The following is a 16,489-nucleotide window of genomic DNA, read 5'->3' on the forward strand; positions in this document are numbered from 1 at the left end:
TTTCTTAAATGTTATTTGAAAATCTATATAGATATCAATGCTCTACTTTCATCAGACATATGGATTATATCATGAAAGAAATCAAGATTTGTCAAACAAGAGCAATTACACTGAAAACCAAGTTAATAATCTTTTATCAAGTGGCCTCTCTAAATAGTTTACAATCTTATCCCAAATAAAGGTCCCTATAAGTTTACCAACCAAAGACATTACGCTAACTGGACAAAAATTTATTGCCTTTTTTGAAAATCTATTACATTAGCAAATTTCCATTCCTCTGGAACTTTCCTCATAGCAAGTGAATTTCTTATCGAAAAAAGCACTCAAGGGTGTACCTATCTCATTTTTCACCTCTTTCACTGTCCTCATATAAAACTTATCTGGGCTTGCCATTTCATTTATTTTTATTCCATTCAGTGCTTAACAGTATATCTTCAGCACTTATCTCAATATGTCACAAAACATTTTCATGTCTGAGCAACGCAATTGAATTCGGGACACAAGTGTGTTGTAAATTGTAAGAAAGAATGCTAATCAATAATTAAAAATCTTTCCCATGTCTTTGATGTCTTGAGCCAAGCCACCACTTTCTGTTATTAATGGACTAATTGACTGAGTAATGAATGAATCTCTTGCTTCTAACATATCCATAAAACTAAGAGCTTCTTTTGCTATTTTCAGCAACACATGCTTCATTCATTCAGGTGTTTACCTTGACCCATAAGTCTCTCTACACAGTTTTATCTTATCTGCCCTATCTTGTCGGTTATTAGTCTCTTTGAGCTTCTTATGTACTGCTTTCTTAGATAACAGACAATAATCTATGTCATCGTTCCACCATTTTGATTTCACTCAGGAAAATGAATACCTACCATACACTGGCCCATATATTCCCTCCGCTCGTTTGAATGTTTTACTGAAGCTCTCCTAAGCTATGCCAACATTGTTTTCATTAATGATATCATTCCAAGTTTTCCTGTCAATAGCAATATGAAGATTAATAAAATTTAGTACAATTCTAAAACTGGTATGATTCATGTTGAACAATGGCAATACTGAAAGTTAACTTGAAAAGTAATTCGCCAGTGATCACTTGGGCCAAACTTCTCTCCAACTACAACACTATTAATGATGATCCTCGTTTGTGGCTAAAACTAAATCTAGTATGTTCTCACTGCAACTAAGTTTCTTAACTAACTGTATTAGGGCACTATCAAGCAAATTTAGGTAGAGTCCAAGCCCTGGGCTACTGGAAAGGGATTCTCCTCAATTTGATAGAAATATGTTAAAATCTATCACTACGACTGAATCATGTTCATTAATAATTTCAGTCATCTGATCATACAGTCTTTCATCTACCCCAGAGGTCTATTCTGGGAGGGCCTATGAACTAATCACACATGTATTTTCTTATGAAACTTATCTTTGATTTCAACAAAAACATAGTCGATTTTATCAACTGCCACAACTTTTTCAGCACAACAATATTTTTCAGCACTACAACAATATTTTTCAGCACAAGCCTTAGGAGACTCTTCCTTAAAGTGAAATCCCAAAACAAAAGTCACAGTGGCAATGGACTATTTATGAATGCCCAGGTAACTAACTTCATGCACTGTACCTTATCTAACACAATTACTTGGTCAGCCACCCGGCCAAGAGAGAATGAATGCATATAACAGGCCAATTAGGAACATAAGAACTCAACTCAAGCCTTCTGAAATCTGTACAAAATGAACAGTTACTTATAAAGAGATTTCCTACCTTGCATTTCTTAGTAATTAAGGTGTGATCTTAGGGCTCACTAAGTCCAAGTAAGAAAAATCTGGGAGAATTTTCATCAGTAAAATAACTAGGTACAGCAATAAAAGTTTCAGGTAAAGCTGATACTGGTATCTGGCACATAGCAATATACATATTTCCCTCTGTCTTCAAGTGCTTCGTTTGCCACACATTTGATTAACCTTCCAAATACAACTCAAAACACAACTTACTTAGAGTAACTATATACATAATCAGTGGCAAAGAAGTTCTCACAGAAGTCAAATAAATATCTTCCCTAGTGAAAGGGGAAAAAGTAGCTTCAAACTGTGGTGTCAATGATACATTTGTGAAATGTTTATAAAGGGTTAATCAAGAAAAGTTTGTTTGCCAAACATAATGGGTGATATGACAAAGAGCCACTGGCTGTCACATTGTAGCTGGTATTGATACCATGCTTCCTCCACAACATCTGGTTGATTCTTATCATTTTAAGTGCCACAATGGATTACTAATATCCAAAGTAGCCTCCTCACCTGCTGGAGACAGGAGTTTGGCAGCTCATGTAAACTAACCATAGAAACTAGGAATCAATGTTAAAGTATACCTGTGGGAACTTTTGAGATCTTACAATTGCCTTGGGCATAACAATTTACCCAACAGAGTACAATATTCATACACAAGATAAAACTCATACATTATGGATCTTACCAATTCATGAAAAATTAAGCATGCACAGAGTAAAGAATACAGGCAAAAATATCAAAAATTATTCTTTACCTATTTTCATTTTTAAGTGTATATTGGAATACTGTTTTTATTTGGATATATCAGCTTGCTCATATGTTTTGGTTCAAAGCACAAGTGAGAGAAATTTTTAATCGAGTATTAGCTCTTAAATGAATTTTCCCCTAAAGCAAAATGTTTCTGCTAAATGTTATTTTCCTCCCATCTTGCCTGTAAATAGATTTTCAAGATTCTAATCCTAATTATCTAGTATATGCATCCAACATTAGCACCTCACTTTGTGTGAGCTGAAATAGTAAGTTCAGAACTGACTATAAAGTTACTACATTCATAGTCTCTTAATACTAAGAGCACGGCTTATCTGCCCTTAATCTTACAAGCCTAGTCAGCACATCTCTAATTCACCTATAAAGACTTACTGCATATCTATAGACTTGAATTTCTAACAGAAATCATCTCACTCCACACAGTCTACCCAAGTTAAGCAGCTCATTTATGCATGGGCTGAATCAAGCAACACCACAGAGAAACATTATTCACTGATCTCCTACAGTTACCTTGTAGTCATACCAGCAGTAATATTTATTACATAAAAAGGTGACAATGAAATTACTACTATTACCTCCTTACTCTGCCAAGTTATCCAAGATCTGAACTGACTGTACCAACCAAAAACTTTCTGAGCTAGTTACAAAATAAGAACATTTATATTTGCATATAACTATCACTCGTGCATATATTGGGAAAATGTTTAAAAAATTTCATGACTTCAGTTTCTGTAATACAAGCAGAGCCACATTTAACAAATGGGGATACATTTCAGTTTAATTCCCTTATTTCAATCATATAATAAAAACACTGGATCTAATATTGTAATCTCTAATCCAAGAAAAAATAAATAATTCATGTTAAAAACAGTACTCTCTACCACTGTAACTTTCTTTCATAAAGAACATAACTACAATGGTGTACAAACCAAAGAATAACTAAGCATCTGATGTTGTCACTGTACACCATCTGACTACAAACTGACGTCACCTACCTTTTACTGAAGTAGTTATAAAAAATATAATCCACATACAATCTTCAATACATATTCACCAATCCTTCCCTTTAACCACTGATACTCAGAATATACTTAATGCCTTTATTCTGCTTCGTTCTTTGATGAAGCAAAAAGTGGTTAAGCTCTTTCTCAGACCATGAAGCATTCTGATATGATTTACTTTTTATGTAAAGATCGATACATACCTAAATAGTCAGCTGACTTACTTTATGTTTGAGCCTGACAAGAGATGCTTCTTCACTTTAATTCTACATACTTACAGTGAACCCTATTAGATAATGAACTCTAGCTTGGGTGACATTCCACAACTTGTTAGCAATGGATCACATGAGTCATTGAGCAACCAATGCCTAGATAAATTTGCATGACATTGTCTTAAACTGCAAAATTTGTAGATTCTCTTCCCATTTGTTGGTGCAGTGGACTGTGTTAAAGACAGTCCAACTGCCCTCATCCAATTCCCATCAATAACCTCCCATTTCCATAGATTAAGACTGCAAGGTTGCATGTGAACCCACCTTTTCATTCAGACAGTCTCTTAAGTCAGTGACATACCCACGGATATCTTGATAAAACTGGAAGATGCTGGTCAAAGGATGCTGCTCCATGCTGCAACGGGATATAGTTGACTTGCATGCCACCAGATTGTCTATAATAGTATCCGCCTCTGTCTGGTGCCGCCGATACACCTCCTCGAGGCTGACACGACTGTTTAGGGCGAAACAAAAGGGAAGACACAGGACGTAAATCTGGTTCAGTAGCTATTCATACCAGCTGAAAAGCAAATTATCTACAGAGCTCACACAGCTGGGAAAACATGGGGTAAAAATTCTATTTTCATAATACAACAGGGAAAATGATTTTAGGGAAGTACACAAACTTTGCAAAAATTAAGGTTATGGAATCAATCTCAAATTGAGAACCTGAGAATACTACAGGCTAAAAACATTTATGACATGCTTCTAAATGAAATGCAAACCCTCTACCTAGTGCCACTCCACTTGAGATAAATTTCCAATGTGCTATCAAAGTCAACCTTTGGCATTTTCTCTCAATTCAAAACACAATCCTTTTCAAGTGTACTGGAAAAATATTTTACTGATGAAACTCTCCATATTCTATTGGTCTAAAAATATCTTTTGCCATAACTCACCTTTTTGTAACACATCCACATAGTATTTCAATCCTTTGCACTAAACAAAAAAATCACCTCTTGCATCAGTCTCCTCAACTCAGAGACTAAAGTCTTCAGCATTTGTGTAAGATTCCCAATTACATGTATCCTCAGTATATAACTGCATCCACAGTTTCCATTTCCTATCATCCATCCTTAATTCAACTCCTCTGTGCATGCCCCTATATACTACGTGCTTCAACAAAAATAAAGCTACAAATTTTTCTAAGAGTATCCAAACACAAGATGCCCATCCAAGTGACGCTGGCACTGAGAATCAGATGTAATCAGTGCATTCTAATTTACCTGATGGTCATACCTGTGGATGGAATCCACAGAAGCCTAAACTGGTCTCATGGAAAACACTTGTCCATATCATGATACCAAATCTTAACACTGTCATTTTATCAAAACACTGAAAAATTTCATCATGGTTGGTTGAGTATTTCATATATTTGTTGCAGATAATGTTACCTAGAAAAACAACAAAAAGCAATAACAATGTAATCAACCTCAAATCAATTCTAAATGCATATCATCTGATCATGGGTGAAAATGCATAACAGTGTAATTTGGGAGGTGTAATAAAGTTCTCAGAAACCCTTGTTAACCATTAGCAGCAGGAATGGACTGTACTCCTCTCCAGCTAGGGTCTATTATATCCCTCTATCAACTCTGTGCCACCTTGTTCATCATTCTAAGTGCAGTGACAGCATAACCAACCTTACATCATCATACTGTAAAGTTTATCATCACATTCATAAAAACAACTCTAATAATAAGGGTGAAAAAGAACTCTGTAGCTTGACAAACAAGTCAGAGTTCAGCACCCCTAAGTAACTGCTAAACATGAGTGTAGCCCCCTTCCCTCTCTGGAACTACTAAGTGAACTAGTCTTCCAAATCCACACATAAAAATCTGTCTACAACCTATATACCTACAGTATCATGATGATGTAGCAATAATTTGACTTTGAAACAATCCATGAGGCTTTTAAAAATGTGCTTGATACCCTTATTAGAGAATAAGAATTCTAAGGGAATTCTACAGTTACAGTTAGAAAACGTGCAGATAAACAAAGAATTGGTCTTGAGTCCTCACCAAATAGAAAGAGTACCTACCTACCAACAAGTATTTACACCAATATTTTACCATTAGATACGTATGTCAATATTTTGCCATTTGATAGGGTTAGTGCATTGAGTTCACCACATACCTTGCTTAGTTAACAATACTCTGGAGCTGCTTTTAGTCCTTTTTAAAGTTAGCCATCAATGTTTTGTGCTTATCCTACATGTATTTATCATTATGCTATGTAGTATATTGTGCAACTTCTCCATCATTTTTACTGGGCCCTTGTAAATTTGATGTTTTTTTTCATGTGTATAAAACATATATTCTTGCCAAAACTGTGTCATACCATCATTCCAATTTGATATTCATTTTGATACTTGTATATATAGTTTTCATATCCATATTTTGGCCAATTTTGTTTTCATTTTGTTGAGTTAATATTTCCATTTTCCTCCTGTTCTAGATGGTGCTCATTCCTATATCTTTTTTTTGGTTACCATTATGTAACAGATCACTCCATCAATGTTGAAAGGGTTAAGCTAAATAAATCTTATCTGACAATTGGGCCTGAAAACCTTTTGATTCTGTTCCTGTCTCAAAAATCCTTCATCATATATTAAGGGAAAATGAGACAATCTCCTTAGACACAAGATACATATAAACCAAACCAAGTGCCCCAGAAAAACAATCTCCGCTATGTAAATATCTTCTTTAATTTATATGATGGTTTGGCCCTGCTAAGGGTCCAGGTTGTTCCTGCCCAATATGGGTGCTCACTCCCCTACTGTCTCACAGAATGACAACGGTTAAGGTGTGGGACTGCCAGATTAGTGAGCCAAATGATTCCAACCTCTCCAATCATGACATGGACATGATCCTCCACAAAAAGAAACTTCCAATGTTTCCAACCCTTTACAAATAACAAGTCCCTAAGAAACAGAAAAACACTTCTCAAATGACTGAACTATGGGGACTTCCTGTCTACTTAAATATCAATCAAGATCAATCAGTTAAAACAAAAGATTTGACTAACTGGCTTCTAATCCTGATTACCACAACATTGGAGCCTGAATCATGTCATTGTTTTGTGACAACATCCTTGTATCTCCTACTTTTGTGTATTCTCTCTGTATGGGCCCTACACCCTATAGAAATATAATAAGAAAGGAAAACAACCCACTCAAGTTCTAATCAAAATCAAATGTTGGACTAGAAGGAAGGGTAAAGAGGAAGTCATTGTAAGAGAAAATCGTAACATTTAACAAAAAGTATGGAATAGTTTCATAATACAAAACACTAATGATATATCTATATATCATAGGATACTTATCCTTGGTAAGGTTGAAAGGCTAGTAGACAATACAACCCATCTATGGATGAAGAGAATTACAATTGGCATAATTCTGATTTGTGAGCAAGCTGATGAGTTGATGACAATGTCAATGAGTGAAGGTTACTCATCGGCAGGGAGGGACTAGAACAAGCTTAAAATCACTACTGCTAAAAGACAGTTATGGATGGGTGAGAGGTGTAAGCCATACCAGATGGCATGCGTTCAAGTTTTCTAACCATCAAGGATTTTAAAGAACTTTTCACAGCTTGTGGGATAGACTGACCCTGGAGAAAAAAGTACCACACAATAAGTTTAACCCATGAAATCACAGTTTTTCATTGGATGATAGCTAAAAACAAAGCCATATTACCAAATATAAATGAGCATCAGTTATATTTCATTCATGAAACTTTAGCCAAAATCATTTACCAGTCTTTAACAACTGATGACATTTTACAAGTTTATCTGCTTCTTCTCACCCTTAGTTAAGTCTCCTATGTGCAAATCCAAATCTGGAGAAAAAAGCTGAGCTAAGACTGAGCTTACTGGAAGAGATCTTACCATTTCCATAAAGATAGAAAAATCTCTTATAATCATACCTTCCAATTAAAGACTCTTTGTTTCTCACATTTCCCCAACATTTTGCATGAGACAGTGTCTAGCAATTCTAAGATAAGCACAAATTTGAGATACTCCTCTGTATCCCCAAAGGATAAGGCTAATTGTGGAAGCAGGTAATCTGCACAAGTTTCCATGAACCAGGTAGAAGTTCTTTCTTATTGCATTGTTACATTAACATCATTGCACTTTGAATATGCTTGGTAAGCAGCAACATGCACAGGAATCGCACACTGATGGTAGACCTTTTGTATGGATTCTTTGAAAAGATGTAATATATCTTAGGGGAGGTGTAAATTCAATGTGCCTCCTAAAAACAAAATACACAGGTACAGTTAAACTTCTGTCATCTGTAATGCTTGGGGAATATGCAGTTTCGGATACCAAAAATTCTAGTAACTTAAGTTTTTTAACATATTAAATAATTCAGAAACTGAAATACACCAATCCCTTGCTTTATGCAGAGGTTTTGTTATGCAAAAACACTGCACAAAGAGAAATCACGTACAGCAAACCAATAAACATGCAGAGAAAAATGGGATGTGTGCTGCAGTTTTGAGTTTAGCATTGGTGGATTCTTTTGTTACCTTCAACTTATGTAACTTCTGATGTCGAATAAAGCCATTCTTTACTCGCAAGAAATGGCTCTGGCTTAGCTACACTATCTCCTTTACATAAACACTCATATCTTAAGAGCTTCACACCTGAGATGAAGGTTGCCAAGGCTGATTTTTTTTTCTTTTTTTTTCCAAGCTCAAGGCATAACAAGAGCATTTTCTCCACCTTCTACAAAAGTGGATATCAAACCCTTCGGTAAACTTGGCAGAGTGAAGTAGAGCAGACCTCAGCACTTTGAAGTCTCTTTACATTCTTCTTTATGTTGCAGATTGTAGCTTCACCCAAGTTGTACAATCCCAAGCACTGATGCTCCCTAACAGCCATATTAACAAACACAAACACAGCAAATTGCAGGAATATCACATTCGCAAGAACACACAAATCACACAAGAAACACAGATCTGCACACAATGGTGGCAACTGCAACAATGACCTGCTGTTGGGAAAGAGGCACGCTCCACCCAGGACCCACACTTACTCCACCCAAGGACTGAGGTTATAGCTTATTTTCTTCTACACACACCCACTCAGCAGCAAATTCTGACCACATGAAAGTGGGACTGGCAGAAATAGGTTCCTCACATAATGGCAAAATCACATAAATTGCATAAAGGAAGGACTAAGTATTTTAATACTTTAACCCATTTGTAAATATCTTACTTAGAGGTTTATGCAGGACATTAGGTAGACACATCAATTACAATTAAACAGTAGGAACCACTGTAAACATTGCCCTACAAATGTCCTCAGCCAATGGCCTGTTAAGGGTGAGGTCCTAAAAGCTAAAAGGTGGCAATGAAGTTCACGAGCTTTGGAGACCCTTTTGCCTTTTGAATGGGGCCATTGTCCATAACAGTAATCCAGGGTGCACAAAATAAACACAAGCAAGATGCTATTTCACGTGTAGCGGGGTGGTGACGGGAATGGATGAAGGCAGTATGATTATGTATATGTGTATATATGTATATGTCTGTGTATGTATATGTATACGGTAAAATGTATAGGTATGTATATGTGCGTGTGTGGGCGTTTATGTATACACATGTGTATGTGGGTGGGTTGGGCCATTCTTTGTCTATTTCCTTGCGCTACCTTGCTAACGCACGAGATGGCGATAAAGTATAATAAATAAATAAATAACATATATATATATATTACACACGACAGCTAGAGTCTGAGTGTGGACGAATGTGGCCTTTCTTATCCATTCCTAGCACTACCCCGCACGCACACGGGGGGTCATTTCGTGTGTGGTGGGGTGGTGGCAGGAATGAATGAAGGCAGCATGTACGAAGATGTGCATGTGTATATTTATATTTATTTATTATACTTTGTCGCTGTCTCCCGCGTTTGCGAGGTAGCGCAAGGAAACAGGAGAAAGAAATGGCCCAGCCCCCCCCCATACACATGTATATACATACGTCCACACACGCAAATATACATACCTACACAGCTTTCCATGGTTTACCCCAGACGCTTCACATGCCTTGATTCAATCCACTGACAGCACGTCAACCCCGGTATACCACATCGCTCCAATTCACTCTATTCCTTGCCCTCCTTTCACCCTCCTGCATGTTCAGGCCCCGATCACACAAAATCTTTTTCACTCCATCTTTCCACCTCCAATTTGGTCTCCCTCTTCTCCTTGTTCCCTCCACCTCCAACACATATATCCTCTTGGTCAATCTTTCCTCACTCATCCTCTCCATGTGCCCAAACCACTTCAAAACACCCTCTTCTGCTCTCTCAACCACGCTCTTTTTATTTCCACACATCTCTCTTACCCTTACGTTACTCACTCGATCAAACCACCTCACACCACACATTGTCCTCAAACATCTCATTTCCAGCACATCCATCCTCCTGCGCACAACTCTATCCATAGCCCACGCCTCGCAACCATACAACATTGTTGGAACCACTATTCCTTCAAACATACCCATTTTTGCTTTCCGAGATAATGTTCTCGACTTCCACACATTCTTCAAGGCCCCCAGAATTTTCGCCCCCTCCCCCACCCTATGATCCACTTCCGCTTCCATGGTTCCATCCGCTGCCAGATCCACTCCCAGATATCTAAAACACTTCACTTCCTCCAGTTTTTCTCCATTCAAACTCACCTTCCAATTGACTTGACCCTCAACCCTACTGTACCTAATAACCTTGCTCTTATTCACATTTACTCTTAACTTTCTTCTTCCACACACTTTTCCAAACTCAGTCACCAGCTTCTGCAGTTTCTCACATGAATCAGCCACCAGCGCTGTATCATCAGCGAACAACAACTGACTCACTTCCCAAGCTCTCTCATCCCCAACAGACTTCATACTTGCCCCTCTTTCCAAAACTCTTGCATTTACCTCCCTAACAACCCCATCCATAAACAAATTAAACAACCATGGAGACATCACACACCCCTGCCGCAAACCTACATTCACTGAGAACCAATCACTTTCCTCTCTTCCTACACGTACACATGCCTTACATCCTCGATAAAAACTTTTCACTGCTTCTAACAACTTTCCTCCCACACCATATATTCTTAATACCTTCCACAGAGCATCTCTATCAACTCTATCATATGCCTTCTCCAGATCCATAAATGCTACATACAAATCCATTTGCTTTTCTAAGTATTTCTCACATACATTCTTAAAAGCAAACACCTGATCCACACATCCTCTACCACTTCTGAAACCACACTGCTCTTCCCCAATCTGATGCTCTGTACATGCCTTCACCCTCTCAATCAATACCCTCCCATATAATTTACCAGGAATACTCAACAAACTTATACCTCTGTAATTTGAGCACTCACTCTTATCCCCTTTGCCTTTGTACAATGGCACTATGCATGCATTCCGCCAATCCTCAGGCACCTCACCATGAGTCATACATACATTAAATAACCTTACCAACCAGTCAACAATACAGTCACCCCCTTTTTTAATAAATTCCACTGCAATACCATCCAAACCTGCTGCCTTGCCGGCTTTCATCTTCCGCAAAGCTTTCACTACCTCTTCTCTGTTTACCAAATCATTTTCCCTAACCCTCTCACTTTGCACACCACCTCGACCAAAACACCCTATATCTGCCACTCTATCATCAAACACATTCAACAAACCTTCAAAATACTCACTCCATCTCCTTCTCACATCACCACTACTTGTTATCACCTCCCCATTTGCGCCCTTCACTGAAGTTCCCATTTGCTCCCTTGTCTTACGCACTTTATTTACCTCCTTCCAGAACATCTTTTTATTCTCCCTAAAAGTTAATGATACTCTCTCACCCCAACTCTCATTTGCCCTTTTTTTCACCTCTTGCACCTTTCTCTTGACCTCCTGTCTCTTTCTTTTATACATCTCCCACTCAATTGCATTTTTTCCCTGCAAAAATCGTCCAAATGCCTCTCTCTTCTCTTTCACTAATACTCTTACTTCTTCATCCCACCACTCACTACCCTTTTTAATCAACCCACCTCCCACTCTTCTCATGCCACAAGCATCTTTTGCGCAATCCATCACTGATTCCCTAAATACATCCCATTCCTCCCCCACTCCCCTTGCTTCCATTGTTCTCACCTTTTTCCATTCTGTACTCAGTCTCTCCTGGTACTTCCTCACACAGGTCTCCTTCTCAAGCTCACTTACTCTCACCACCCTCTTCACCCCAACATTCACTCTTCTTTTCTGAAAACCCATACAAATCTTCACCTTAGGGAGAATAAAAAGATGTTCTGGAAGGAGGTAAATAAAGTGTGTAAGACAAGGGAGCAAATGGGAACTGCAGTGAAGGGCGCAAATGGGGAGGTGATAACAAGTAGTGGTGATGTGAGAAGGAGATGGAGTGAGTATTTTGAAGGTTTGTTGAATGTGTTTGATGATAGAGTGGCAGATATAGGGTGTTTTGGTCGAGGTGGTGTGCAAAGTGAGAGGGTTAGGGAAAATGATTTGGTAAACAGAGAAGAGGTAGTGAAAGCTTTGCGGAAGATGAAAGCCGGCAAAGCAGCAGGTTTGGATGGTATTGCAGTGGAATTTATTAAAAAAGGGGGTGACTGTATTGTTGACTGGTTGGTAAGGTTATTTAATGTATGTATGACTCATGGTGAGGTGCCTGAGGATTGGCGGAATGCGTGCATAGTGCCATTGTACAAAGGCAAAGGGGATAAGAGTGAGTGCTCAAATTACAGAGGTATAAGTTTGTTGAGTATTCCTGGTAAATTATATGGGAGGGTATTGATTGAGAGGGTGAAGGCATGTACAGAGCATCAGATTGGGGAAGAGCAGTGTGGTTTCAGAAGTGGTAGAGGATGTGTGGATCAGGTGTTTGCTTTGAAGAATGTATGTGAGAAATACTTAGAAAAGCAAATGGATTTGTATGTAGCATTTATGGATCTGGAGAAGGCATATGATAGAGTTGATAGAGATGCTCTGTGGAAGGTATTAAGAATATATGGTGTGGGAGGAAAGTTGTTAGAAGCAGTGAAAAGTTTTTATCGAGGATGTAAGGCATGTGTACGTGTAGGAAGAGAGGAAAGTGATTGGTTCTCAGTGAATGTAGGTTTGCGGCAGGGGTGTGTGATGTCTCCATGGTTGTTTAATTTGTTTATGGATGGGGTTGTTAGGGAGGTAAATGCAAGAGTTTTGGAAAGAGGGGCAAGTATGAAGTCTGTTGTGGATGAGAGAGCTTGGGAAGTGAGTCTGTTGTTGTTCGCTGATGATACTGCGCTGGTGGCTGATTCATGTGAGAAACTGCAGAAGCTGGTGACTGAGTTTGGTAAAGTGTGTGAAAGAAGAAAGTTAAGAGTAAATGTGAATAAGAGCAAGGTTATTAGGTACGGTAGGGTTGAGGGTCAAGTCAATTGGGAGGTGAGTTTGAATGGAGAAAAACTGGAGGAAGTGAAGTGTTTTAGATATCTGGGAGTGGATCTGGCAGCGGATGGAACCATGGCAGCGGAAGTGGATCATAGGGTGGGGGAGGGGGCAAAAATTCTGGGGGCCTTGAAGAATGTGTGGAAGTCGAGAACATTATCTCGGAAAGCTAAAATGGGTATGTTTGAAGGAATAGTGGTTCCAACAATGTTGTATGGTTGCGAGGCGTGGGCTATGGATAGAGTTGTGCGCAGGAGGATGGATGTGCTGGAAATGAGATGTTTGAGGACAATGTGTGGTGTGAGGTGGTTTGATCGAGTGAGTAACGTAAGGGTAAGAGAGATGTGTGGAAATAAAAAGAGCGTGGTTGAGAGAGCAGAAGAGGGTGTTTTGAAGTGGTTTGGGCACATGGAGAGGATGAGTGAGGAAAGATTGACCAAGAGGATATATGTGTCGGAGGTGGAGGGAGCAAGGAGAAGAGGGAGACCAAATTGGAGGTGGAAAGATGGAGTGAAAAAGATTTTGTGTGATCAGGGCCTGAACATGCAGGAGGGTGAAAGGAGGGCAAGGAATAGAGTGAATTGGAGCGATGTGGTATACCGGGGTTGACGTGCTGTCAGTGGATTGAATCAAGGCATGTGAAGCGTCTGGGGTAAACCATGGAAAGCTGTGTAGGTATGTATATTTGCGTGTGTGGACGTATGTATATACATGTGTATGGGGGGGGGGTTGGGCCATTTCTTTCGTCTGTTTCCTTGCGCTACCTCGCAAACGCGGGAGACAGCGACAAAGTATAAAAAAAAAAAAGAATATATATATGAAAGCCGGCAAGGCAGCAGGTTTGGATGGTATTGCAGTGGAATTTATTAAAAAAGGGGGTGACTGTATTGTTGACTGGTTGGTAAGGTTATTTAATGTATGTATGACTCATGGTGAGGTGCCTGAGGATTGGCGGAATGCGTGCATAGTGCCATTGTACAAAGGCAAAGGGGATAAGAGTGAGTGCTCAAATTACACAGGTTTGTTGAGTATTCCTGGTAAATTATATGGGAGGGTATTGATTGAGAGGGTGAAGGCATGTACAGAGCATCAGATTGGGGAAGAGCAGTGTGGTTTCAAAAGTGGTAGAGGATGTGTGGATCAGGTGTTTGCTTTGAAGAATGTATGTGAGAAATACTTAGAAAAGCAAATGGATTTGTATGTAGCATTTATGGATCTGGAGAAGGCATATGATACAGTTGATAGAGATGCTCTGTGGAAGGTATTAAGAATATATGGTGTGGGAGGCAAGTTGTTAGAAGCAGTGAAAAGTTTTTATCGAGGATGTAAGGCATGTGTACGTGTAGGAAGAGAGGAAAGTGATTGGTTCTCAGTGAATGTAGGTTTGCGGCAGGGGTGTGTGATGTCTCCATGGTTGTTTAATTTGTTTATGGATGGGGGTGTTAGGGAGGTGAATGCAAGAGTTTTGGAAAGAGGGGCAAGTATGAAGTCTGTTGTGGATGAGAGAGCTTGGGAAGTGAGTCAGTTGTTGTTCGCTGATGATACAGTGCTGGTGGCTGATTCATGTGAGAAACTGCAGAAGCTGGTGACTGAATTTGGTAAAGTGTGTGAAAGAAGAAAGTTAAGACTAAATGTGAATAAGAGCAAGGTAATTAGGTACAGTAGGGTTGAGGGTCAAGTCAATTGGGAGGTAAGTTTGAATGGAGAAAAACTGGAGGAAGTAAAGTGTTTTAGATACCTGGGAGTGGATCTGGCAACGGATGGAACCATGGAAGCGGATGTGGATCATAGGGTGGGGGAGGGGGCGAAAATCCTGGGAGCCTTGAAGAATGTGTGGAAGTCGAGAACATTATCTCGGAAAGCAAAAATGGGTATGTTTGAAGGAATAGTGGTTCCAACAATGTTGTATGGTTGCGAGGCATGGGCTATTGATAGAGTTGTGTGCAGGAGGATGGATGTGCTGGAAATGAGATGTTTGAGGACAACGTGTGGTGTGAGGTGGTTTGATCGAGTAAGTAACGTAAGGGTAAGAGAGATGTGTGGAAATAAAAAGAGCGTGGTTGAGAGAGCAGAAGAGGGTGTTTTGAAATGGTTTGGGCACATGGAGAGAATGAGTGAGGAAATATCAACCAAGAGGATATATGTGTCAGAGGTGGAGGGAATGAGAAGTGGGAGACCAAATTGGAGGTGGAAAAAAGGAGTGAAAAAGATTTTGAGTGATCGGGGCCTGAACATGCAGGAGGGTGAAAGGCGTGCAAGGAATAGAGTGAATTGGAACGATGTGGTATACCGAGGTCGACGTGCTGTCAATGGATTGAACCAGGGCATGTGAAGCGTCTAGGGTGTACCATGGAAAGTTCTGTGGGGCCTGGATGTGGAAAGGGAGCTGTGGTTTCGGTGCATTATTACATGACAGCTAGAGACTGAGTGTGAACGAATGGGGCCTTTGTTGTCTTTACCTAGCACTACCTCGCACACATGAGGGGGGAGGGAGTTGTTATTCCATGTGTGGCGAGGTGGCGATGGGAATGAATAAAGGCAGACAGTATGAATTATGTACATGTGTATATATGTATATGTCTGTGCGTGTATATATATGTGTACATTGTGATGTATAGATATGTATATTTGCGTGTGTGGACTTGTATGTATATACATGTGTATGTGGGTGGGTTGGGCCATTCTTTCGTCTGTTTCCTTGCACTACCTCGCTAACGCAGGAGACAGCAACAAAGCAAAATAAAAAATATATATATATTTTTTTTTTGTGCTTTGTCGCTGTCTCCTGCGTTTGCGAGGTAGCGCAAGGAAACAGACGAAAGAAATGGCCCAACCCCCCCCCCATACACATGTATATACATACGTCCACACACGCAAATATACATACCTACACAGCTTTCCATGGTTTACCCCAGACGCTTCACATGCCTTGATTCAATCCACTGACAGCACGTCCACCCCGGTATACCACATCGCTCCAATTCACTCTGTTCCTTGCCTTCCTTTCACCCTCCTGCATGTTCAGGCCCTGATCACACAAAATCTTTTTCACTCCATCTTTCCACCTCCAATTTGGTCTCCCTCTTCTCCTCGTTCCCTCCACCTCTGACACATATATCCTCTTGGTCAATCTTTCCTCACTCATTCTCTCCATGTGCCCCAACCATTTCAAAATACCCTCTTCTGCTCTCTCAACCACGCTCTTTTTATTTCCATAC

At 39.5% G+C, this 16,489-nt stretch overlaps 1 protein-coding gene across 1 annotated transcript in view; it reads right to left on the minus strand.

Annotated features, from left to right (window-relative positions):
• Positions 1–16,489, minus strand: part of LOC139749894 (PAX3- and PAX7-binding protein 1) — a 393,872-nt gene that overhangs the window by 209,480 nt on the left and 167,903 nt on the right. The window contains 1 exon segment of the mRNA XM_071664284.1: positions 4,093–4,282. Coding sequence (XP_071520385.1) covers positions 4,093–4,282 — 190 coding nt within the window.

The sequence above is a fragment of the Panulirus ornatus genome, chromosome 8, assembly GCF_036320965.1.
Source record: "Panulirus ornatus isolate Po-2019 chromosome 8, ASM3632096v1, whole genome shotgun sequence".
Classification (NCBI taxonomy): domain Eukaryota; kingdom Metazoa; phylum Arthropoda; class Malacostraca; order Decapoda; family Palinuridae; genus Panulirus; species Panulirus ornatus.